The 26,181-nt window shown below is 38.1% G+C and overlaps 2 protein-coding genes across 3 annotated transcripts; one reads left to right on the forward strand and one right to left on the reverse strand.

Annotated features, from left to right (window-relative positions):
* The first annotated feature begins 819 nt into the window (after positions 1 to 819).
* cabp2a (calcium binding protein 2a) lies at positions 820 to 17,373 on the forward strand. 2 transcript variants are annotated; one of them, XM_041982762.1, is made up of 8 exons: positions 820 to 941; positions 1,319 to 1,501; positions 10,860 to 11,081; positions 13,219 to 13,249; positions 15,034 to 15,168; positions 15,548 to 15,657; positions 15,788 to 15,935; positions 16,027 to 17,373. In XM_041982762.1, the coding sequence occupies exons 1-8, from the start codon at positions 882 to 884 to the stop codon at positions 16,050 to 16,052; spliced, it is 915 nt and encodes a 304-aa protein (XP_041838696.1). In that variant the 5' UTR covers positions 820 to 881; the 3' UTR covers positions 16,053 to 17,373. The 2 variants fall into 2 exon arrangements, with proteins under 2 accessions (XP_041838696.1, XP_041838695.1); XM_041982761.1 differs by lacking the exon at positions 10,860 to 11,081.
* A 1,351-nt stretch (positions 17,374 to 18,724) lies between these two features.
* On the reverse strand, positions 18,725 to 25,638 carry LOC121638036 (up-regulator of cell proliferation-like). Its single transcript, XM_041982454.1, has 7 exons — positions 25,508 to 25,638; positions 24,545 to 24,631; positions 24,352 to 24,417; positions 22,836 to 22,998; positions 21,668 to 21,752; positions 21,315 to 21,581; positions 18,725 to 21,186 (listed from the first exon to the last, which is right to left on the reverse strand). Exons 1-7 carry the CDS (start codon positions 25,636 to 25,638, stop codon positions 18,725 to 18,727), a joined length of 3,261 nt encoding a protein of 1,086 aa, XP_041838388.1.
* Between the last annotated feature and the right edge of the window lie 543 nt (positions 25,639 to 26,181).

Genomic DNA, 26,181 nt, shown 5'->3' on the forward strand with positions numbered 1-26,181 from the left:
ACTATTTTATTAACTTTAATTCAGGACTGCAAACAAAATCTGGAACAGAAGATCATCCTTATTTCCTTTTTTTCTGTCTGCGTGTCATCTCTTGTTCTGTTTAACTCATCCCGCCTGTCTTTTTTACATTTTTTACTGTTTTATGGTAACATCGAACAAATCTCCATTCACTTACAGATGGATTGTGTGAGTGTGCATGTGTGTGTGTGGATGTGTGTGCAAGCAAACATGCATGCATATATGCAATGTAAGCTCTCATATGGGAAACAATGGAGGTACCATAAAGTGCAGGGGATTGAGGACAAGCCAACATTAGCATCTGAGCAGACAAGATCAGAGAACGAGTCAGGAAATAAATACGGGATTATTGGAGATGTAAAATACGTGGATAGAAAATAGAAAATGTGCCAGGCTGGTAATAGGCAAGACGTGTGAACTGTCACTGACCCACTTCTGCAAAATATGTGAATTTCCTTTTTTTTTTTTTTTCCTTTTTTTTTTTTTTATGTGTTGGTCAAATAGGAAGAGACTTGCATAAGCATGTTGTAATTCTGAAAAAGACCACAGCCAAAAATTGTTACTCCTTTACACCCCAAATGTCTATGATGTATGAATGAATAGGTATGCGTATGGCAGCAATTAGAGAAATAAGTAAAAAGATAAAAGATGGCTAGAAACAGACAGATGACAAAGTGAGTGATGGATGCAGAGACAGGAGGAGGCTGAGAGGGATGAGAGAAGGAGGAGCAACAACGATGGGAGATATGCCTCAGATTATGAGCTAGAGTCAGATGCTCTAGAGGCAGATAAAGAGGAAGACTAGACGAGACCAAGACGCAGAGAGAAAGAAGACGTCTGTTTATGCCAGCCGGACTGCAAAGATGACTGAGATGAAAAGAGCTCCGTCTGTGGACGTGTCAGAGGGGAAGTTATTGAAGAAGGTCAGTGGACGTAAACGCCAAAATATGAAGCTCAGTCCTGGTGCTGATGCTCTTACAAGCCTCCACATGGTCAGCTGTGGTGGCACAAGTTTTACTTTCTGAAGTTACGCTTTTTAATTCATTCAAAAAAAGCTTCAGTTTGGTGTAAGTCAGATCGTTAAGAGACTTGTTCAATCTTTTTAATGAGCACTTGCAAGTTTTATTTTTCTTTCTTTTATTACATTATTACATCATGAAGTTTCCACTGTTGCTAAAGCTGATATTATGTTGTATTTTAATCACATTTATAAGGGTTTAGTGAATGTATTGAATGTAACCTTCACCAGCCATTCATCCGTTTGCTCATTCATAAACTCTGTTCACACTCCATCCTCCAGGGTTCTATAAAGAAGAAGATTGAGTCACTCAGACGATGGAGTTCAGCGAGCATGAAAAGGCCACCAAAGCCTAAAGCCAAGACCTTGAGTCTGTCATCTCCTGTTGAAGGCCCTGATCAACTCTGGTTGGAAGAGGGAGACAAGAAGAAACTGCGCCCCATTGTTGACTCTGTCTTTGGACAGGTAGGATGTCCACTACATTTGCAAGAGTAGCGCTCAAGACGGCATTTCTGTGCTTATGTAGGATTTTTTAACTTGCTTGTCTGACATGACAGCATGTTTTGTACTTCCTGACAAATACACACAACAGCCCGACAAAAATGAAAACACCTTAGATTGGACCTTTTATCCATTGCTCATCTAGACATCTCAGTCTTTTTCTTCTTATTCTTCTTCTTCTTCTTCTTTCTTTCTTTCTCAGAAACATTACAGTTTTGGTACATAAAGGTAAAAATTTGAATGAAAACACATGGGTTGCATTACATTTATTTATTTATTTATTGGATGTCACTATTATTGGTTTGAGAAACATTTTATTTTATAAAATGTTATTACAAGTGACTAAACTCTGCACACTTTAAATTCAAGTAGGAGATCATTTGTTGACAACTATAGGCACAAAAAGCATACTGGAGCTGGCATTTGGTTTGTCCCTTCTGGGTTACTGTAGCACCATGGCAGAAAAGCATGGCAGAGAATGAGGAGGTTAACTCCAGTATCTTTGGATACAAGCTACTCTTTCTAAGACAGCAAAGATACAATTATTTTTATTTTGTGTTGATCCCACATATCAGGAATCATGAATTATTATAGATATTTTATTGTACATCTGACAATCAATCATCCTCAATCTTACACACTATAATTTAGCTTAAAATGTAATAATTTATGGAGGAAATGCCTTGTTGATAAATAAATGAGTCTTTTGGAGCCAGAGAATATTTAGTCAAGACATTTTTATAGAACAACCCGATAGATTATTTGATTAGTGACATTTTGGATAAAATCCATTGTGTTTTACTTTGATAATGAAGCAGACGTGTTTCCAGCAGTGGACTGTTGGTGCTGTTAAACATTTTTGCTGTGATGTGCAGCTGTTGTGTTAAACACCAAGAGATATTTTGTTGGGAAATGTTTAAATGTTGCAATAAAAATTACATCTTAACATGAGGATGCTGGAAATGGTAGGCTGCAAAACCCCCAACATGTATAAATTACACTAAGCATAATATAATTGACCAATACTGGTCAAATATATGATCAATCAAAAAAGATTTTCTGTTTACAGAAGTAAGTACAGAAAAAATGGAGGCAAATAAACCTAAATGCCCTGATAATATTTACGTGACTTATGTGTTGTGATTTTAAGACAAAAACCTGATGATGCCTCCAGATTATTTTACTAAGATTATGTTGATAATATTCAGATCATGGCTGAGTACTTTCAGTATGACAGAGGATAATGTTCTCCCATGTCAGGTAACTTCCCATCAGAGGTCTTACTTCCCCATGCATCTTATTTGTCTGCTGGGAAACTTGCATGTTCTCAAAATGCAGGTCTGACGCTGCAAAAACATGGAATGGGGAGATTGCACAAAAGCTGTGAAGTTTTTCGTTATGTCAGTAGTCATGAGAAACTTTGTGGACTGTTTTTGCACTACATACAATATATATATATATATATATATATATATATTTCGTTTAAAATCCTGTTCTCACTAGTTTGATTCTATTTAAGCTAATTGATCCTCTCAGCAGATGTAGCACAGTCTGATTCAGTTTCTTTCAGTTCCTGTGAAAGTTTGTGGTTTTTACTGGAGCTCGTGAGTTGTTTCTTTATTGACAGCAGTCTATTTAAATAGCCTTACCATGACATTCAAAAAGATAGACAAGCTTCTTGTAGTTTAATCTTAAAACCGCTGACCTTTTGGTATCATGCCTAGGGGAAAAAATAAAGGTGAAAATGTCAAGTACATTTTTAGTCCTGAAGACGTCTCACAGGCTGCTGTGGGATCATTCAGTTAGCAGTCGTGTCACGTCGTTTTTCTGTAATTACCTTAAAGTTCTAGTTGAATATTGCTTTAGATAGCCTCAGTGTAGAAAGAAAGAAAGAAAGAAAGAAAGAAAGAAAGACAGAAACCTAAGACATAGCATTGAAACATTTTGATTTAAAGAGCTGATATTATTTAAAAAAAAAAAAAAAAAGAAAGAAAAATACAAACTTGTAAAGGCATGGTAGTCTGAATCCGGTTCCTCTGCAAAAGATTTCAGTTGAGATTATATTACACTTTCCTGGCTTTGGGATGGTTTTACTCATTTTAAACTTTCATAATACAATCTCGATGTGTTATCCAGTACATCATCCAGTACATTTAATACTGGTTTAAGTATTTAATATGTGGGGAAATTAGCCCCAAGGCTGAGAAGCGGTGTCATACCTGCACGGCTAATACACCAGCTTTGCTTCTAAGGCCAAGCAGCTTATTATTAGATAATTATGTTATTACTTATGTTATCTTAGAAACACCATATCTGTTATTATGGCATTATCTCGGTGTCTCCATGTCCCTACATGTTTGCAGCTTGATTTTGCAACTATTATTTTCATTATTCAAATAAGCTAAAGCTGCCAAACGGGTTCAGTTAAATTTATAAAACCAACGGCTGTAGTGTAAAAATAAGAATCTTGTTGCATGTACTCATTTTGGAAAAGAAAGACTTAATTCCTCAGTAATCATTAAGTTTGTGGTAAATCTTACATAGTTATCACCACAAATGCAAATGTGCTGAGCGAGAACAGAAAGCCTGACGGTAACAGGTTGTGTGTGGGTTCAGCCAGTGGTCAGCTCAGGTCACATGTCTTCCAAAATGTCACTTTCAGGTTGCTGCTTTTAAAAAAACATCACAAAATATACCAAAGGCCCACTAAGATGAAAAGAACACCGTGTTGCTTTTTTTTTTTCCAGCTCTCATTGTTCAGATTAGTCATCCATACACTCAGCAACAGATGGACTGATGAGAAACTGAAGAAAGGGGGGGCTGGGATGAGGATTTGATGGCTAAATATTATAAAGAAACAAAGAAGAGATTGATTGCAATGAACAGGCAGATTAGAGCTTAGACGAGTGCTTACTGCTGCTGCTGAGGAAACTCCAATCTCCAATCCTAACTCTGAAAAAAGTCTTTCTGTCTTTAAAAAAGAAGCACGATTTAATAAATAAAGGTAAGGTGGTTAGATTAAAATTAAGAATACCTATAATATATATTGTAATAATATACTGTATTTGAAATATGTCAATGTCCATGTACCTTTGGACATAAAAACTGAAAGACACATATAACCATTATAATTTGCAATAATAATAACAATGATTAACAAAAACAAACATTACTGCACTTCACATTAAAACCTAAACTCTAATTAACTGTTAAATAAACCTTAGCAAGTCAGATCATAATTATCCTTGACAATGCACACGGTGCAGTGAGGGCGTTGTTATAAAAACAAGAGCAGATTTCATAGACAGATTTAAAAGTAGGTTAGTTGATGGACCATTATGAGTGGGGCACTGTGCAGCAACAGTTGTGCTCTATACTGCTGAATATAGAGATAAAGAACATGCAGTTCTGGCTTCTCTGTGATATTATATCTCTTCATCCTATTTCCAAACAGAATAATCCACTGGACATCAGGGACCTCAAAAGGAACTCAAATCTAACTTTTTTATCACATGAAAATGCATCAACAAAATCTGGACAGGTGCAAAAAGCATTATCCTGCTGGTGGGTAGGTGGGCGAGAATGAGGGCAGGGAATGTAGGACAATCCCGACAGCCATATGTGGCTGCAGTCTGAAAAACAATGTCAGGTTAAATGGAAATACTGATTGTAATAGCACCCGTTTCTTTCTCTTGAGTCTTACTAATGAAGTTTTTTTAATCATATTTCATTTCAGATCAAACGCTGTTTGTAACACAGATTTTTCCTGTTTATTTCTCCACTTAATGTTTTTGTTTGCCTTGGATAGTTTCTGGAGAAACATGGACAATGACTTTGAATATGCATCAGCTGCTATTCAGCAACACATACCCTCCTTTTTAGCTTTTATATTTTAACTCAACAAGAGCTAAAGGGAATTAGGCAATCTGTCATAAGATGTGATTTAATTATTCTGATGAAAATATTAAAATGGCTACATAATAGCTTTTCATCAAACTACAATTATATATAATTGCAATAAATAAATACATTGAAAAACTAAAGAGATCCAAGTTTGGGAGATCCAGTCAACTTCATTCATTGAAAACTTAATTTCATTTAAGATTTCTGTTTTGTTTTCAGCTGCTGATATGCTCTAAATTGTTAAATTCAGGCAACTAAACCACTTTGTTGGGTTTGGTATTTAGTCAGGTTTAGGAAAACCACTTATGTCGGTCTAAGGTAGCAACATGACCCCAGACCGTCCCAGGTCTTCTGGCCAAACTAAAAGACCTTATCAAGTCACCTGGGAGGCATAACCTCAGCAACATGTGCTGGTTTTTCCCTGTTTTCTTTCTCTAGTCTGACATAACTAAGACCCCTTAGCTTAGAGGACTCTTTGAATTCACCTCTTTTCCAAATAATCTTAACAAGCTTCTTTCATTGACCAGAGCCCCTAACAAATGACTGATCTCCTCACCCTCTCAAAGGGTTCCCTTAAGCCTGTCTGTACAATCTTATAGTAAAATCTAGGTGGTAGTGGATATATTTGTTAATGCTTTCTACATATATAATGTAATATTTTTATATAAAATATCATTTCCATTTACTTTTATATATTTTTTGTAGTTTTGATTAGGTTGATGCATATTTATTCATTTATTTATTGCTAAGTTTTGTCACTGTGAATGTAGTCTGAGCGCAGGTTGCGGTAACACAGTCTTTCCATAATTTTCCTAACCAAAGGCAGCTAGCTTCCCTCCTTGGATGTAGCTTGTGCAGGTGGAGAGACCAGACTTCACTGATGCAGCCAAAGAAAAATGTGATTGTGTGTGACGCTCATTTCAAACAAAAGAATAATGCCTGTCGGATAACAGGTCGGTTGGATTTGCAGATGAAACGAGAAAAACCCTTCACTTAGTTCAGTTTAAGATCATCAATAACTCCTGAAATATCTGTTGAGCTGTGAAATACTTGAGATTGTATTTGTAGTCTTTCTCTTTAGAGAAATTACAATAGCAATGTGGCTTTACAGCAATGAAAAATAGTATTTGTGAATTTGCCACCTCTTTGACATCTAAGGTAATTCTCTCCACTTTAAATGTAAAGATTTTAATAAGCACAGTATAAAACCAGGTCACCATCACATGCAGCAACAACAGCTGGATCTTTTACAGCTGTGCTTTGAATTTTTAATGAGACAGAAAAAAGATACTTTGGATACTGTTTAGAATACATCACAGAGCTGTGTGCCGGGGTTTTTATATAAATTGTATAAAAATTACATTTCTGGAGAGGTTATCTGACATTTAAGGGTAGAAATCAAGTTGGTGCCGAGGAAACAGACAAAAACTGAGCGGATGAGCTCTTTATGTTACCATCAAACAGGGTTAGTATACTTCACCTAAGTCTTTAATGCACTGGGATTACGCTTCCAACTGTACAGGAAATGCAGATTAAGACAGTGATACTGCTGTCGATGGATGCGATGATGGCCGCAAAACCGCCTTCAGTTTTATGTGGTTTCAAGTCAAAATGAATGGCATCAAAGCTTGTAAACCGCTCCATTTGCCTTATGTGAACTTAATTACAGATTGTGCTGTAAATGCATGTTTGTGTCGACGCATAAACACGCCCAAACATCCAATCTAGAAAAACTGTCCTGACCTACAGCAAAGCTATTAGCAGGGCATGAAAAATCCTGACTTTTGGAAAGCATCCATCTTTTTTTTGTGTGCTGCCTTAGCTCAGGATTTCTGTTGGCATATCTTCTGTGCTTTTCAGGCATTTAATGTGATTACTGTTGAGGCGTGTACTGTTGTCGAGGGATGAAGCACAAATTCTCACCCAGATGCTTTGTTTTCGGTTTTTGGCTGCAAAGATTTTTGTTCACAGCAGGCTGTTGAATGAAGCAGGATGTCTGTGCTTTTCTCTCTTTTTTAATTTTTATTATTCTCACACAAACAAAACACAAGCTGTTCATCTTTTATCTTGCTGTGTAGAAGTGCTTTTATTTCTTGTGCAATTCTGCGTGGTGTAATGACTCCACCTAATACCACCTGGAGCCTTTGTTCATGTTAATTTGAAAGATTCTATGTGTGTTTGCAAAATATATAAGTGAAAGTAATGCTGGGAAAAGTCCATTACATGACAGTCTTTCATTTTAAATCAGTCTGTCGAGAGTCCAGCTGGATCAGTGGTCAGGACACTTACTATTATGTAACTACGAGACTGTAGATTCAAATCCTTTGATGCGCGCCATCTCGTTTTTCTCTGTATTCTTTACTGTAATCATTTTCCAAGGAAAAACATTATTTTCCTTTAAAATCATGATGAAGGTCCGACTGCCAGATAAGAAAAAGAAATGCATTTAGTTAGAAGGGACTCGGGGACTTAGCCACCATGATTATTAAAATATACTTTCACATACAGCATGTCCATACTCAAAGTCATCTTCAAATTCTGCTTTGTATCAGAAGCATAAGTCAAGTCTAATCAAGTTTCTTTATTGTCACTTGGTCACATGTACATACACACTGTTCTGACCTATGATGCTGCCATGTAACTTGCACATAATAACTTGACAGTAAAAACACAGCTAAAAAATACAAAATACAATGAAGTAATAAGACACTAATGGTAACTTAAGGCTAGCTAACCCTGAAGCTTAGTGAATGAATAGATAAATAAGTCAAAAACATTTCAAATAATTCAGCCTTTTATAAGATAAGACTGCTGTCTCTTGTAGGAAAGCTTCAGGCTGACATCTGGTGGTTGTGCATGAGTGTTACTACTCATCATGGGGGTCATTTTTTCAGCTGTAAACAGGTTGAGCTTTGCTGCACTCTGCTGGTGATCCAGTGACATTAAAGTCCCCACAAAAAATGTCACATGAAAATGAGGTCTTATCTGAGGAAATCCTTTGTTCAAATCCAGTCCTCAATATCTGCTATCCTACAAAACTTTTACAAAACTTCTCCAACACACTTGAACCAAATGAGTGGCTCTTTATCAGGCCTCTGCAGAGCTAAATGACTTGTGGATGGCAGAAATCAGCCATTTGACTGAGGTGTGTTGGAGAAGGGAGGCCTCTAAAAGTTGCAAGAGGGTAGATTTCGAGGAACAGACTTTGGGACCCCTGTTCTTATCTGTAAAAGCAATGGAAACAACAAAGGCAATTACCACAGAAAATTAAAGCAATGAGCTGTAGAGATGTTAGGAGATGTAGACAGACACACAAAACATGCTAGTTGTTAACTGACCACTGAGGATTAGGGTTGAAGCTTTGGCCTTACGTCTGCTAATCTCTGGCACACACACATGGCTTGGCAGGAGTTGTGCCATAATGGACATCAACACATCAAACACAACATACACTCACAAAATTAGATTATGAAAAAGCTTACTGTGTGCAAATGATTAATCATATACTGTCACCATGAATACTGGCACAGTGCTGATTCTTGGAATAAGGACAAATGTCTGCATGTTTTCCAGAAATATTGTATTTTACAGTTAAAGTATAATGTTAAAAAGACATTTGTAATAAATAATAGAGGCATTCTGCATAAATGCACTAAAATGACGATAAAACATTGCAGGTTCTTGAAAAGTAAATCTCTAAAAAAAAGATTCAGCAAAAGGAGTATTATTTGTTTACATCATTTGTCCATCCTCAGTGCCATCTGGGGGATTTGTAGATTGTATTTAATCAAGGTCACTGAGGTCAAACCTAAGAAAATGAACATAAAAACCAAAAGGTCAAAAATTACTTAGGAGATACTAAAATTGAAATCAGCCACTGGGCTGGGATATGGAGTTATGTACAAAAGAAATCTACATATGTTTCAGACACCGAATCTAAAAATTAGATAAATACAACAAAGATGAAAACAGTACATGACATAATTCAAGGTGCCAACACTGGTTTGACAAACACTGAGCCACCCCATGATTCAGCATCTTATAGAAACAATTTATTTACAAGTTATATACAATCAATAAGCCATGTCTGGCATGCATTTATGGTCAAATATTTAGCTAAGCTTTTATGAAACATATTTATCGTAAAAGTATTTTTTAGATCAGGAAGTCTTTTCTAATATGTCACATTTTTGAGGTTATATCCTTTCTCTTCAACAATTCTTCCCTTTAAAAAAGTGCTGACTAATTTAAACGTTCCTCCTGTTTTTTTCCACTGGCAGCCCCATTACTCCCATGGTCTGTCAACATCGCTCTTTTCCCTCTAATCTGAAATTCCACGGATTAAACAGGCAGCCAACTCTCCATCCATAATTCTACCATCCCCTCCCCCTGTCACGCTCTCTGCAGCACGCACATACACACACATTTAAACCCTCAGAGTTCTGCCAGACTCGTCATTTTGAGACCATAAGTACAATATGTGAGAGGCAGAGTGGGGAAGGTGGGTTAGATGGATTAGATTAACTTGGTCTAAATTCAAGGAATCACTTGTGACAAGAGGGGGTGACAGATAAACAGTAAAATAATGAGTGTCCATGTTTCTGTGTGTTTGTGTGTGTGTGTGTGTGTGTGTGTGTGTGTGTGTGTGTGTGTGTGTGTGTGAGAGAGAGAGAGAGAGAGAGAGAGAGAGAAGTGCAGAATGAGATAGAAAGGGAGAGAGAAAATAGTCGATCCCTGCAATCAGAGCCAGAGTCTGACAGCAGCAGGTTGTTTTAGTCCAGATATGACCTAGTGCTCCAAACGCCACCTCTTCAATCTCCATCACCCTGCTGCTCTTCCATAATGTCACACTAAACGTCTCGTAGCGTATCAAGACAGCCCAGGACTTAAGGAATTAATGTGGAATCATGTACCTGCCTTAGCTCTCAGTGGACCAATAGGATCTGAGACTAGAGCACATGTACTGACAGGAGTCGCGATATGTAGTTTAGTAGTGGTGCGAATGAACCAGTTGACTTTGCCTCACTGAGTGTTGAACGGCACTGCCCCCTGGGATATGACTAACATGGATTTTGGACTTTTATGTGACGTTTGAGCAAAGGAGGAGAATAAGGGGAAAAAGAGGAGAAACCTGGAAGACTTATTGGGACGAGAGGTAGGAGGAAAACTGGAGGTCAGGGTGATGGGAAACATCAACAAGGCTTCTAAAAAGAACAGTAAAAAGGAGAAGGTAAGGAAACAATTCATTTAAAAGGAAGCAAAGACTTTCAAAATCAGTTTTCTTCTTAATGAATAATCTCAAGTTTACATTTTGATTTTTGCCTGTAAGAAAAGTGTGAATAATACAATTTTGTTGTAGTCAGTGGAATTAAAGTAATAACTATGTGTTAATTAATCCGGTTGGTTCCTTTTCTCTAAGGGAATATCATCCGTAGAAGGAAGTGACACCCCATTGGCTACCACAATGCTGGGGTCACTGGGTGGTGCAGGGGAGGTGGACACAGAAGAGGAGGAGGAGGGAGGGAACGAGCGAGTGTTCGATGAGCCCCTTTGTGCTCTGGTTAAAAACTGCAACATGCTGCACAACATAGTGGGGCCTGCTTGTATCTTCCTCAGACAAGGCTTCGCACAAAGTCAGCTTGTATGTATGACATTTAACTGCACACACATGACTACTTACAACACACACACAAAAGCATTTTCATAGTGATCTGACTGTCCTAAGGAAGGTGAAGTCAAAGTTTTCTATTCAATTACTTCAGCCCATCCCATCTCCATCCATGACATCTTCAGCTTCTTTCTGTCACCCCTCAATCAATCCTTTACGTTCATATTTGAGTAAAACTGCTGTGCAAAGAAAAAAGAAACAAAGATGTATATTATAGGTTTTATAAAAGAGCTGAGATTTAAAAAGAGAATATCTAATCTATGCTAATGGTGCAGGAGAACTCATTCATGCTTCTTATTTCAAATGTGTTACAGAAAGATGGCAGAGATCAGTATCATTCATTTCCTGACTGTGCTCTGGACTGATGCTGTGCAGACTAATAAAAGTCCAGAGAAGAGAGATTACAAAGCTAAACCAGCTTTGCACATGTTTAAAGTATGTTACTCAGCAGTTATTTGTTGTTTAGTCTGTGTTTTGAGTGCACGTTTTGAAGTAGTTTATCAGCACTTGTCCCCAGCGTCAGACAGTTGAAATAATGGACCCTGCACCAACTGACTATCTGACACCTAATTACAAATGTATGTGTTACACTTCCAAGGTATTGCACCTGGTCTCTTTAAAAGCAATGGATCTGTGAGAGAAACTTTGCTGTAAATAAGGTATTTTCTTATCTATAAACAACTTACCTTCTTTTATTATAATGTGCAAATATTCGATCATATAAAAAAAGTAAAAAGTTATCCATCAGCTTCAGCGGGATAATGTTGTTAGTGTTGACCATGTCATTAGTAGCAATGCTAGTTTTAAAATCAAAGGATAGTTGTGAAACTATGTAGTTTAGTTGTTCATCATACTTCCTGAGTCATGAACATGTTGAATGACTTCCTGGTTTTAAAGTCTTAGAAAGAGAAAAGTTTGGGGATTCCTCAATAACATGCACAGATTAGTATATGTTAAGAGTCATGACCTTTCCTGGATTTTAATCTCTCCTAATACCCTTTGTCTGACAAAAACCGAGCAAAAGTAAGCCGTGTACTGGATGCTCATAGGGCTGGCTCCAGGTTGTTTTAGTGCACACTGTTTGATTTTTGGTGAACTTCTTGGTGATTAATTTTCCTGCTTCTTAGACTGTTTTCTCTTTTTGTAAACAAATTATGACACCAAATGATTTTACAAAAATCTTTGTCATTAATTACAATGGACAGTAGCAATCAGAGTTTGGGAATCAAAAACCAAAACAGGAAGAAAAAGAAGAGTACTTTCCTGTGTGGTTATCAACCTGTCACACTTTTACATTTACTTAACAATAGTGGTTGTGTACATTCAGTCAACCTGTGCAGGTATGTTAATTTCTGTTGAAACAAAAGCAGGCCAAACTGCTCCGCAGATGCAGATAAAAATCAGCTTCAGATAGGGAAATGATAAACCCATAAGCCTCCATGATTTGTAATACAATTTACTGCTGTAATCTCCTTGCCACTGCAGTCTCCCCTGCATCCTCTAATCCAGGCCTGTATTATTCCTCTGCTGATGTCACAGCCTCGCAGAACATGTAGTGAACAGACTTATCCTGGGGTCAACTTTTATCCTCACCAGCACTCTCTGAAGCCACTTCAACATCAGAATTTTGGTATGAGTTTGTCTTTTATTGCTCCTTTATGGTTGTTCCTTTCAGGATTTCTCAGTGTTTAATTTTTAAGGTGGGGTTTGGTTCATTTCAGCAACATGAGCATCATCAGCTTTCCTGCAAAAGGCCAAAGACAACCTGATGCTTTTACTTATACTTTTCAAATGCATGGTGTGGAGCACATTTCCAGCAGGCTTTAGGTGGTGCAGAATGATTTTGGACACAGCAGCTCATCTAAAAAGGTTGGTAAGGTCAGTCAGAACAAAACCACACAATGCTGGAAAAGAATTTTTGCTCGAGTGGATGAAAGTGAAAGAAAAAGATGCTTCACAGGAATGAAAGATGGAAGAGAAGCACAACAGTACAGATTTTTGTTTGTTTCTGTGACTGTGCAGGATGCAGGAGAGGGAGGCTAAAAGCCTGACCTTGCTGACTTTTTATTTCTTTCTATTTCTGCCCTCTCTCCTGCCCATGCCACTGCAGGACAGAGATCTGCGACCAGAGGAAATGGAAGGTACAAAGACATGAAAAGCTTAATCCAAATCCTCACTCCATTCCTCCTCATTTGCTCTCCTTTCAAACCATCCATTTAGCTGTGAAGATTTGTACTCTTCTGTACACTGTAGAGTTTAAAGATATTGAAGAATTCCCGACTGCTCAGATTTGCTTTTATGTTCGCTATGTACGATCAAAGCGAAGAATTATTTTCAAAGCAGAAGTTTTCCACAGTTTAAGCTTCTGTTCATCTCTCCTGTTCCTGATTTCTGGTACACATTTACAGAAATGTAAAACAGGAAAGGAATAAATAATATAGCTAAAAGGAATTTTAAAAAAGATGTAGAATCAACAAGTAGAAAGCTTGTCAGTATTTTATTTATTTTAGGGGCAAATTCAGATGTGATAACCAGAGTCTTTTGTTATGGAAGTTATATAACTCCAGTTATTTCTAACTCTACAGTTCAGGTTATTTCTCAAAGTCTGTTTTGACTCAGGTGACATTGCTTTGCAAACTCTCCTACAAGCTTTGAGATCTGTTCTAATGTACAATATGATTTAAATCATTTTTCTACAAGCACTATGGATGGGGTGTTGTTATCCTGGAAACTCTAACTTATCTAATAAATGTTTGTAGCTTATCCCTTTCACTCATCCATGAAATGTAAGATTAAGTTCTGCCAGATGGTTCACGACTGCAACTAATCTTCTCAAAAGTCTTTTCTGCTGTGTGACTTAAGAATAATGAGTCATTGGTCCATTTTAGAAAAACTTATATTTGTAGTTTATTTGACAGCTTGTGCCAGGTGTCTTTAGCCAATTTTATATGCTCTTTCAAAAGAGGTGAAAGATTTTTTGACTTACTGAACCTACTCCGCTGGATACGCTCCTCCTGTTTTCAAATGGGTTGTAACAGTAACACATAACAGTCTTTTATTACTGTAGGTGAACTAGGATTTCACCATTTCTTTCTCTATTCTTAACAGTAACAGTTACTGGTTGTAAATATGCACCCCTCTTGTTTTGTTTTTGTTTGTTTGTTTGTTTGTTTGTTTGTTTGTTTGCTTTCTTTTTGTTGTCATTGATCTGAACAAGTCCACTTTTAAGCAGCTCCATTATGATCCTTGGTCAGTTATTTAAAACAAATCTTTCATCATCAACCAATCCTGATCTGTTCCTGCAATTTCATCTCCACCTAAGACCTCATGAGTAACTGTCCTGCAGATTTTAGATGTTTGCCTTCTTCAGCACACCAGCTTCAAATAAATGGATCCATTTAATTTGAATCAGGTGTGATGAAGCAGAGTAGCATCTAAAACTTGCAGGACAGAGGCCCTCGAAGGTCAGACTTTTAGATCCCTGAGTTAGTCCTTCCCTCTTGGAAGCGAAGTGAATTGAGTGCAAGCCAAACCAACCAGCCCTAAATGGAACAAATATAGTTTACATATGGCTAAAATAGAGGCGTGTGCTGATAGGAGATAGTCTTAAAGCTAGTTGCCACAATTACAATCAGAAAATGTAGGCACATATCAAATTATTTATGTAAAGCCACTATGTGCAGAATTTGAACACTTTACCAATATTTTATAAGAGACCTCATCTGTACCTCTACACATACTCACAAATCTGTTTTATTTCCACTGGAATTTGCAGCTGAAAATAACACATTGCCTAAACCAGTTACCACAATGGATTTCTTATTTTCTAATAAATGGTAACAATAATATTTCAGTTTTCAGCACCAATAAATCCCTTTGATAGGTTGGTTACTCTCCTCATCGCACATGTATGTTGTGCTTGCAGAGCTGCGTGAAGCCTTCCGGGAGTTTGACAAAGATAAAGATGGCTTCATCAGCTGTAAAGACCTGGGCGAATGCATGAGGACCATGGGATATATGCCGACAGAGATGGAACTTATAGAACTTAGCCAGCAGATCTGTGAGTCCTGCATGCATCCTCATGCTGTAAAAAAATCTGCAATATTTTCAGATTTTTTTTTCTATAATAGTTCAGTTTTGTTGCATATTTTTTTAAATACAGGGAAATACCAATAAGATTACACAAAATGACTGTAGAAAATCTACATATCTAACTGAAAACAACATGAAAAATCTTTAACTATGAAAATGCATTACATTGTATATGTGGGCTAAAGAGGTTTACTTGGAGCTGGAGGACCCAGATTCAAGCCCACAAACTGGCAATAAACCGATATATTCGTGACTTTCTTTGTTAGACAAACATTAGAAAGTTAAAATACAATAAATAAAACAAAACATCCCATGTAGAAAAGTAAAGGCTGTCTCTATGCTTTAAGGTGGAGGACGGGTGGACTTTGACGACTTTGTGGAGCTGATGGGTCCCAAAATGCTCGCTGAGACTGCAGATATGATTGGGGTCAAAGAGTTAAGGGATGCCTTCAGAGAGGTGTGCAATGTGCAGCAATATTATTCTTAAATTCAGTTTTTTGGGTTTTATTGTTTTCTTTTCCTACTGCTTCATTCATTCATTCATTCATTCATTCATTTATTCATTCACAATTTATTCTACCTCCTAGTTTGACTCTGATGGTGATGGCCAGATCAGCCTTGGGGAACTGAGGGAAGCCATGAAGAAACTCATGGGAGAGCAGCTCAACCACCGAGAGATCGACGAGATCCTGAGGGACGTGGATCTCAATGGGGATGGACAGGTGGACTTCGAAGGTATGCAGTGTTATTCATTTGGAAAATTTAGCCTAGAGGAAATATAGATAGGACAAAATGTTTAGTACTAACATTTTCCTACTTTCCACAGAGTTTGTGCGAATGATGTCTCGCTGAGTCCTCAGCAAACCTCACTCTACTGCACTGAACACGATATGGACCAGACCACTGTTACACTTCTGTCTGATGTATAAAAATGTTAGTGTCTGTACTTCTTTTTATTTCCATCACCTTTTAAGTATACAAATCCCTTTAATGTCTTACTGTTGTATAAATGTAATATGTGGGTAATGAGAGATTATAGATTAATGACTTCAATCCTGTGGTCACATTTTAAAAGGATTTAAATTTAAAAATATGTAAATATGTAAAAGGATTATATTTAAAAGCCTGAGAAGATCAGATCAAATCTGAACTGACAGACATTAAAAATCTTAAGTGAGAATTTTTTCTCTTGTTTTTAAATTTGCATGAACCAGTCATGTAGATTTGCACCTGACGATCATCTGATGGTAAGACACAAATATTTATCATCAAAACTGAGTTCATCTTTAATAGCCTTGGTAATATAATACAGATAGAAACAGTGTCTTTTCTTTATAAAACAAGAACTCATGTTAAGGTCCATTTATCCTCTTGGCTGAAGATACGGAGCTTTCCAGCCATCTTCTGAGTCTTTTATGTGTGTAATTCCGTCCATTTGCAAATGACCCTGACACAGCAAACTGAGTGGTACTACTTGCAAACCTAGGGGCAGTGTTACGCTGTATAGCTGATGTGCAACCAGTGAAAGGAACAAATAAAAACAAGTCATGATTCTTTAAGACCACCACCCTCTACTGTGCTGCCTCTTATTATGTCTCTTTCTGAGAATGTGCGGCATCATGATCTCATCCACTGTTGCCATGTTTGCTTTTGTCTGAAACTGACATCAAAACTTAGAGATGGACTCTAAACTTTGCAGTGGCCTCTGGTGGAGATATTTCCTAACAACCATGCCAAAATAAAGGATACAGGGAAGTATGAGGGCAGTGACATTTGAAACGGATTTATAAAAGCGAGGATAGATGGGCCTTTACAAGAACAAGTATACACATTTACTGTAAAAATGATAATGTACATGTATTCACACTATATATTACTCTGGACTTTTCTTTAGCTGTACACTTTTAATGTAATTTTAAACAATGTGAAAAAACATTTTTAATATCCCTTTGATACTTGTCTGACACTGAAATAATTTTGGTTTCTGCTGCAAATTAATGTTTTAATACCCTTTTCCATCTAGATTAAATTCTGCTGAGAGCATGTCACAATATGTATTCAAGCACATAAACCTGTTTAACTTTGCATTTTACAGTGTTCAAAAACTCAAAAACAGGCTTTGTAAATAAGAAAAAGGGAATAAGATTGACAATAAACTAGTTTTTACTCATCATATACTTTTCATTGCATTTTTTTTATTTTTTTTTTATTTAATTTATTTATTTTTTTATTTTGTGGTTTCATGTCATTGGACCACATAAATGTCCAATGGCACTGTATTTCTGTTGCCATAGCAACCCCAAAGGGCTTTAAGGGTTTAACTTTGGGCTACTGTTTGACATTTTAATGTGTTCACCCTAATCATGTGTTCCAGTTATCTCATAACTCAGAGTGCCCAAGAGTAGCTTATGTCATTTCCAGGTATTTGGCATTCCGGCTGCAGCAACTCGGAATAAATGGACACCCCCAAAAAATCCAGTTCATGAGCATTTAGTAACATTTGGTGACCACAGCTGATAAATCGCACATATAGACACGACATTCAACAAACAACAATGAACTACAGGTGCTACTGGGCCCAACCGTCACAAAATCTGTACTCTCAGAGTTCTCTGCAAGTTACAGGTTCTCTGTTTGGGAAAAATGAAGGTCACTTCATCATTTCTGGCAAAAATTCCTTTGGAAGACTGGCTCAGAAGACAACCGGAGAACATTATAAACCTGGCTTGATAATCTAAAACTTACATGACAGCATTTTACAGCTTATTCTTTACAAGATGACGATGATTTCATGCACCTGACCTGATCTAAGGTTAGTATTTATAGCACACTAGCCTAAGTAAAGAAAATTAATTAATTGCATTTCCTAACCATAACTGTTGAACATTAACACCACACAATAGGACCAAATTAACTCAACAAAATTAAACAGGGCGTGGTCTACTCTGACACAGTCAAAAAATTTATTTAATGTTAAAAAGGCCGACTTATGGTAATAAAATGTGGTCTCACTTTGATTATACTCACTGTGTAAAACAGAGACAGAAGCCCGAAAGGGTTCCCCGGTCTCTAGTTCTCTATTTTGGATGGTTAAACGAACTACAATTAAGTGTCTTGTCCAGGGACAATTGGATTTTCAACTAGCAACCCTAATATTTGTTACAAATTTGCTCTTAGTCCCGGACCAAAGCATGTTTTTTTTTTTTTTATTTGAAGCTGAAATTTAGTTAAATACAGATTTTAAATTAAAGCAACACTACGTAAGAACTTAAAGCTCCATGCTTCTGACTTGACTTGATGGCACACCGACATTAATTATTCACATTCTTTGCCTTCATTCGTTGCACTTCACAGCTTTGTGTTCCAGCCTGGAGAATCGTAAAACAACTATGTTTTGCTTTAGTTATGCTTTCTTACTGTCCATGAGTCTCTAAACAAACTGGGTTCAATATAAATAAGAGATTTTATTTGCCATGCTAATGCAAAGCTTGTAAAGTACTTGGATAAAATGAACATGTCTTGCCTCACACGGCCTTCCAGAGAGTTTCTATCTTCTTGATGAAATGTGTCAGATCACCTCTGACTGGATACTTTTTGAGACCCCACAGAAGTTGCTTTTTCAGTGCTTGTGCAGTTTCACTGAAATCAACATTCAAAGGAGCCATTGGTGGAGTTCCCTTCCAGATTGGAGGAATGTTCCAGCTCCAAGTGTTTGGATGCAACTCCATCACATCTGAGAGTTTTTTGTCTTTCTTCATCTCAGTATTCCTCTGGATCATCACATTAAGCTTTTCCAACAACTCTTTATCTCGCCCCTTCTTTTCATCAGCAGACATCCCAGAAATATTAACATGTACGAAGTGACACAGCAGCTTCCTGTCCACACCTTCCAGCCTTGTGAGAGCATGTAGCACTACCTTCAAGATGTGCGAATCTGTGCAGCCGTCTTTGGAAACACTGACTATTGCCGCATCACTGAGAGCCAAAGCGAGGCTCGCTACTTCTTTGTCACGTTCGTGGCTGTGATCATTCTGGACCATCTGATGTTGCTTCAGTCCCTCTGTGTCGATGATCAGAATGCAGTCACAGCCCAAATCCCTCCTGACGTCTTTGCTGACCCTGACCAGCTGCATGAAAGCCCCTCTGGTGCATGTTCCTTTGTTGAAAGCAAACCTGACCCCAAACATGGTGTTGAGCAAAGTCGATTTTCCTGAGTTTTCTGCCCCGATGGTTGTGATAACTTTGAGCTGACTGTTGGAATCCAAAATATAATGAAGTTCAGTAAGCACATCAGTGATCCATTTCATGGGGATGTTTGCTGCATCACCATCAACAAGCTCAAGAGGGAATCCATCCAAGACCATCTGAGCATACAATGCAGGGAGTTGTTCTATGGCTTTTCTCCGTTTGCTGTATTCTGGGAGGCTACTCGAGCATACATATAACTGCCCGCACTCTCGAAAAAAGTGATCCACTCGTAAAGAGTAAACAGAAATTTGCTTGTCAATCTCTGCAATGGTTTCTGTGTTTTTAGGAGACTTCTTGTTCTGTTCTTTATATCGATCCTGCAGAGTGGAAAGCTGGTGCCGAGACAGATCATCCAGTTCCATTTCCAGCCATTTGAGGAAAAAACGGCGCTGCGCTGAAGAACCAAACCCTTCAAGAAAGTTTAACATTGCAGCAGACACATCAAATCTTTGCTGTCTCTTTTTAAGCTCTTTTTCTTTTGTTTTCAGGGACATTTGGTACTCCTCAGTGTTCCGATTGCCAACTTTGCGTAATCGCCAGTGCTCTGTTTCCAGCCATGAAAGAGCTTTCCAGGTGTGTCCCTGGGAAGGCAGTTCTTGCTCTTTGAACTCTGAGGTTTCAGTAATGGTTGAGGTGATTTTGTGGGCGTTTTCCCAAGCGCTCTGGCATTCATTACAGTCTTCATCAATCATAATTTCACAGCAGCGAGCTTGTTCAGCCAAACTTGCCAGCGACATTTTGTTCGGGTTGCTCTCAAGTATTTTAGACACAGATTTCTGCAGAGCCTGAAGAAGCTCTGTGTGAGTCTTATTTCTCTGACTCACAACTGTTGTCTTTAAACTTGGTGTCGTAGTCATCGTTTTGAGTACAGAGGTTTTCCCCTGTCTGCTGCTGACCAAAATTATATTTGCATTCACGTGCTTTCCCTCAAAATTCTTGAGGTAATCCTGCTTTGATTCGTCACAGAAGATGTAAACAGCTGTAGATGTCTGACAAAGGAATGAAAATTGCTTGTCAAAGGCCTGTAGGTCTCCTCTGAGGTTGGCAACAGCAAGTGGTTCAGAGAATTGATCTGTACTTCTGTTCCCACAAGGTAGGTACCAGCTGACTTCAACAAGTCCATCTGAAATTTTTCTGGGCACATCACCACACACCAACTCAGAATGACAAAATCTGTCATGGTAATGCTCAGCGTTACTTAGGAGTTTGTTTAACATTGCAGACTTGGACATGAACCTTTTTCCTAGCCTGACAAATGAAATCAGAGGAAGATCAAAGAGCACCAGTCGTTCCTCACAGTTTAACTTCATGAATGCTTGCTGTGAAGGTCTGAAGGTTTGAACTATTCCACGCAAAGACCACAGCATCATAGTAATTTCTCTTGTTTCACTGTTGGGTAGCAAGAGTGGGACAGCAAACTGGCAGAGAGCCATTTTCAGAGCTAAATCCTGCTGAAGGAAACTGTCCGAGCAGAGAAATACTGCAGTTATCAGGTCCAAGGGGTTTATGGTGTTCTTCTCGCCTGCCTCCAAATCTTCACACACACTTTTCACGTTTCTAGCATTTATGTTTAACATCAAAAGACTCTTTAAAAAGGCCTCACAAAGTGATTTCAGTGTTTCAGTTTTGTCTTCTGATGTGTCATTTTGTGTGATCTCCAGGAAATCGCTAACTGAGAGCTTCCTGTCGTACTGGTCTTCCAGCCCAATCCTTGACAGAAATTCCCTGAGACATGGCTCTGCCAAAAGGAAGAATGCAGGACTTGTTTAACAGCATACTTCTGTTAAATGTCTTGATTTTTTCTGTGATTTATCAATACAATTCTAAGCCTATTTTGGCAAGTTGTAGATCTATAAAAGGTCTTACCCGTGTGTACAGAGATATAAACTGGATCACTGCAGTTATCCTTCAGCACTGTTGAGACAGAGAACTCGTACTCTGTGTCTGGCTCTAAATCAGAGAACATCTTGTAGCAGTCTTTGGTGTAGATTACATGGGGCTCTTTTCCTGGACTTGTGACTTTAATAAGAAACTGATGAGGAATTCCCTCCATGTTTTCTCCCTTTGTCCATTGTAAGGACAGAGATGTAGCCTCAGAATGTCTTTTAGTTAACGTTTGAGGAGGTGGAACCGCTGCAAAAGAGGATTTAATTGTAAATGTTTTGCCAAATAAAGTGTTAAGAACACATTATGTGATGTCTTGGTTTCTTGACTTTTACCTGTGGTAACACGTTCTGTGACCCACTGGCTTAGATGGCCATCTTCATCTTGTGTGGCCACACTAAACGTATACTGCTGTCCAAGCTGAAGGTTGTGAATTTCAATTTTATAAAAATCTTTGATGACCAAGGAACCCTCCACCTCATTTAAAAACTTCCAGTTAACTTTGAAGCTTTTAGGTCCCTTAAGGTCCTGCGGGCATCCCCAGCTCACAACCACCGAGTGTGGCTTCACTGACAAGAACTTAATCTTACCAGGAGGGGGCACTGCTAGCCAACAAAAGATAATAAGAAGTTATTCTACTTCTTCAGCACACTCATTTACAAACACAAGCTGTGAGACAGAACTGGTACATGTTCATAAAGCCAGGATTCAATTACAGTGAAGCTGCAATATATTACATTTTCAGATCAAATTTTACTGCTGATGATACACAAATTAATTATTAAAAATGGGCTTGGCAGTAAATCAAATATAACTTTCTATGATTGTTACTCAAGAGATAAAGGAATAACAACAAGTAAATATCCAAAAACTCACTATATTGCACAAAAAAACAATATAATCTCTTTTATGGTTTTCTATCCTTCCCTGCCATGTCAGATGTTTTACAGCTTTAAGGAAAAAGTTAATGCCTGTTATATAACCAACACTATGACATAAAATAAGATGTACTTTGCCTTCAACTTTGGCTGGATAATTTAAAAATGTTTCCCAGACAGTTGTGTGTGATTATGACAGATTTCAAAGATCATCTCATAATGTCTTGTGTTCTGAACTGCTTTAAAAGCTTTTAGTCCAGCCTATATTTTTGTTTCAACTTAATCACATGAATTCTGCTTTCGTGAGCTGAAGCTTTTAAGATATTCCATCAACTGGAGAGTTTTTGCATTGTATTTACTGCCAGACTGCATATTCCCACCAAGATAAAAGTCAGTGAAATGGAATGTAAAACCATTAAAATGTAAGTCACCTGTATGAGGTTGTCCAAGGTCCTCACCACCATCTGTAATCTATAATAAAACAGTGTCAATGAGCGCACTGCAGCACAGAACTATTACATAATATTGGTATATGTTTACATATTTTAACCTGACAGTGCACCCTCTGCTAAATAATATCATGTCCCCTGTGATTTCCCTTCACACAAATTCTGCAAATCTGCACCTGAGAGCGTCTTCTCTCCAAATCACGGCTCACAGCTGCTAGAGTGTGTGTCGACAATAGTTCGTGGTGTTCCCGGGCATGAGATTCACAAAAGGAGTTGTTACAGGTCAGGCAGATCTTCACAGCTGCATTTTGGCCACAACTGTCGCACATCTCCTCTTGCCTGTTCAGAAAAACATGCAGAAGATGCTTAATAAATAAGAAGTAGCTCTTAGCATTTAAGAGACAAATGCTGTTTGGTTCAAATAAATACTGTATAAACAGACTTTTTAAATGAGATCTTAAGTGCACCATCTTTTAAAATAATGTCCAATTAAACTAAACTAACTACAATGGTTGTCAAAGAATAAAAGCAAGGTTAGCAATATTTCTGAAAACAAGTGTAAAAGAAAACAAAGGCAGGGAGCAAAATTCATCACACGGCATGAAGAAAAATTATTTGAAAGTATATAAAACCCAAAACAAAAATTGAAGAAATATCATGTTTTTTTTAAACATGTAATTTACTTGTGGCATTCTTGTGATTATTTATGTAATTACTATGTAAATGCTTTGATGCTTCATGTCATTTGATGTTAATCAGAAACACAAATTTACCCTTCTCAAATAAACTTTCTTAAGTTAGAACATCTCAGCTCTACAATACAACAAAATAATAGAATACAACAGTACAAATTTTGCATCCAACAGCATACAGTTATGGAATTTCAAACAAAGGTCTCACATTTCATCATATGAAGCTGTGTCCTCATTGTGGTGGGAATCCTTTGAGTGAGCCGATGAATAATCAGAGGTTTCAGATGAGCATATGGATTTCACTGTCTTTTGATGGTCTCGCCTGAGAATGAAAGACCGAGAGGTCATCTTTTGTTCCAACCCTCTCAAGACTGTGCAAGTACAAGATGCAGAAAGATGCAGACAGACAGACTCCATACATATGTTCTTTCACAATCCAAACTTCAAAACTGAAAGCAAAGACAGTAACACCATCCATTACTCCACCGGCCTCCCAATTAGGTCTTTTTTGTCCTAGTTAACAATGGCAGCTACTGATGTCACGAGCTGCAGGAGCAAAATGTAGGCTGTGAACAGTTTTTTTCAGCTTTTATTGTAAAAACACTATGTACCAACTAAATTCTATTACTATTCGCCAAAATTTTCTTTTCTTTCTCATTTCCCTTTGTGAAATATGGGTTCGCATTAGCCCACTGTAAGTTTTTGGACCTGTGTACTCTGCTATAAATCATTTTAAAGACAAATGCCATTTTTATAGCAAATGCTAAATCAGCTTATCACTAGTTTGAGTTACTGCATAACTGCGGAGTGGATTTTACCTGCTGCTGACGACATCATCAGGAGCTTTGTGATCAGTCCGTTGCACTTGATATGCAGCCAATTGAGGGAATCTGTTTTTGTACATGTATGTCTGAGTTTACAGCTTATTCATGTGCAGCATGATATCTCAATATCTGTATGATATCTCAAAAAAATCTGCATTCATATGCTTGAAACATACCTGGATGGGTTCAACTTAGAAACAACATGTTGACCCTTGTGTTTGGGTAATCCACATGTTATTTCACTGTAAAGACACAAATAAAAAAAATGCTAAGATGCATAAAGTCTAACAAATACTGTTCAGCCCAGAATGATGTGGAAAAACTACTAAACCTGCTATAAAATGAAGATATATGTAACAGTCTGCTTACTTTCTGTTGGCAAGAGGAGGGACGTCCTTTGAAGTGGAGTCTGACTCTGTTTCGTAGAGAGAATAGTCACGGTCTGGTTTCTCTGACCTGGGAAAGAAATTATCAGGTGTTTCACAACCACAACATGCATAGCAGGTTTGTCCGATTTCTACATAACAAATGTAGGAAACTAAAGTGAGGCTTTTGCACATTCAATTCAATTCAACTTTATTTGTATAGCGCCAAATCATAACAAAGTCATCTCAAGGCGCTTCACTGGCAATCAGTCAAGCAGTCTGATTGTCACACATTCATATATACATACATACTAGCCAATTAATGACAAATAGCCTATGTAAGGAAACCAACAGATTGCATCGAAAAGAGTCTTCGATCAATCCCCTTCTGAGCAAGCTTCAGGCGACGGTGGGGAGAAAAACTCCCTTTTAACAGGAAGGCAAAACCTCCAGCAGAACCCGGCTCAGGGAGGGCGGCCATCTGCCTCGACCGGTTGGGGGTGGATACGACAGAAAGGGTGAATGTAGATGGAAGAAGTGAGAGATAGTAAAGATAGTGAGTGAAGAGGGGAAGGAGGGGGAGGGGGAAGGGGGGAGGAGAGGTATTGGGTCAAGAGTGTAGGAACAGAATATGTATATCTCCTTCTATGTTGTGCGTAGAAGGAGATATACAATCATGACATTTGATACTATCATGGCATTTCATCCACTGAGATCTGCCGAGAAAGGAGAAAATATGTTAGTGATGGCAGTATTGTCGTACATTTATACATGAGAGATGAGGAAGGATAGATGAGGATGAATAGATGAGAGATGAGGATGAAAAGTGCCATGGGATGTCCCTCAGCAGCCTAAGCCTATGGCAGCATAACTAAGGGATGGCTAGCCACCCCTAACTATAGGATTTATCAAAAAGGAAGGTTTTAAGTCTGATCTTAAAGGTAGAGACTGTGTCTGCCTCACGAACGAAAGCTGGGAGCTGCTTCCATAAGAGAGGGGCCTGATAGCTAAAGGCTCTGCCTCCCAGTCGACTCTTAGAGACTCTGGGAACCACCAGTAGACCTGCAGTCTGAGAGCGAAGTGTTCTCTTCGGAACATAAGGAACTAAGAGATCTGTGATGTACACTGGAGCCTGGTTGTGGAGTGCTTTATATGTGAGAAGAAGAATTTTAAACTCTATCCTGGAATTAACAGGAAGCCAATGAAGAGAAGCTAGAACTGGAGAAATATGATTTCTCCTGCTGGTTCTCATCAGAACCCTGGCTGCAGCATTCTGGATCAGCTGGAGACTTTTCAGGGCATATTTAGGACAGCCGACCAGTAAGGAATTACAATAATCTAGTCTGGAAGTGACAAAGGCATGGACTAGTTTTTCTGCATCACTCTGAGACAGGATGTCCCTAATTTTGGCAATATTACGCAGGTGGAAAAAGGCGGTTCTAGAAACCTGTTTGATATGTGAGTTAAAGGACAAGTCCTGGTCAAAAATAACTCCAAGGTTCCTTACTGTAGTACTAGAGGCCAAATTAATGCCGTCCAGAGTACTTATGTAATCGGACAGTTTATTCCTGAGTTTTTCAGGTCCAAAGACAACAACCTCAGTTTTGTCTGAGTTCAGAAGGAGGAAATTCAAGGTCATCC

The sequence above is a fragment of the Melanotaenia boesemani genome, chromosome 4 (assembly GCF_017639745.1).
Source record: "Melanotaenia boesemani isolate fMelBoe1 chromosome 4, fMelBoe1.pri, whole genome shotgun sequence".
NCBI classification, from domain to species: Eukaryota; Metazoa; Chordata; class Actinopteri; order Atheriniformes; family Melanotaeniidae; genus Melanotaenia; species Melanotaenia boesemani.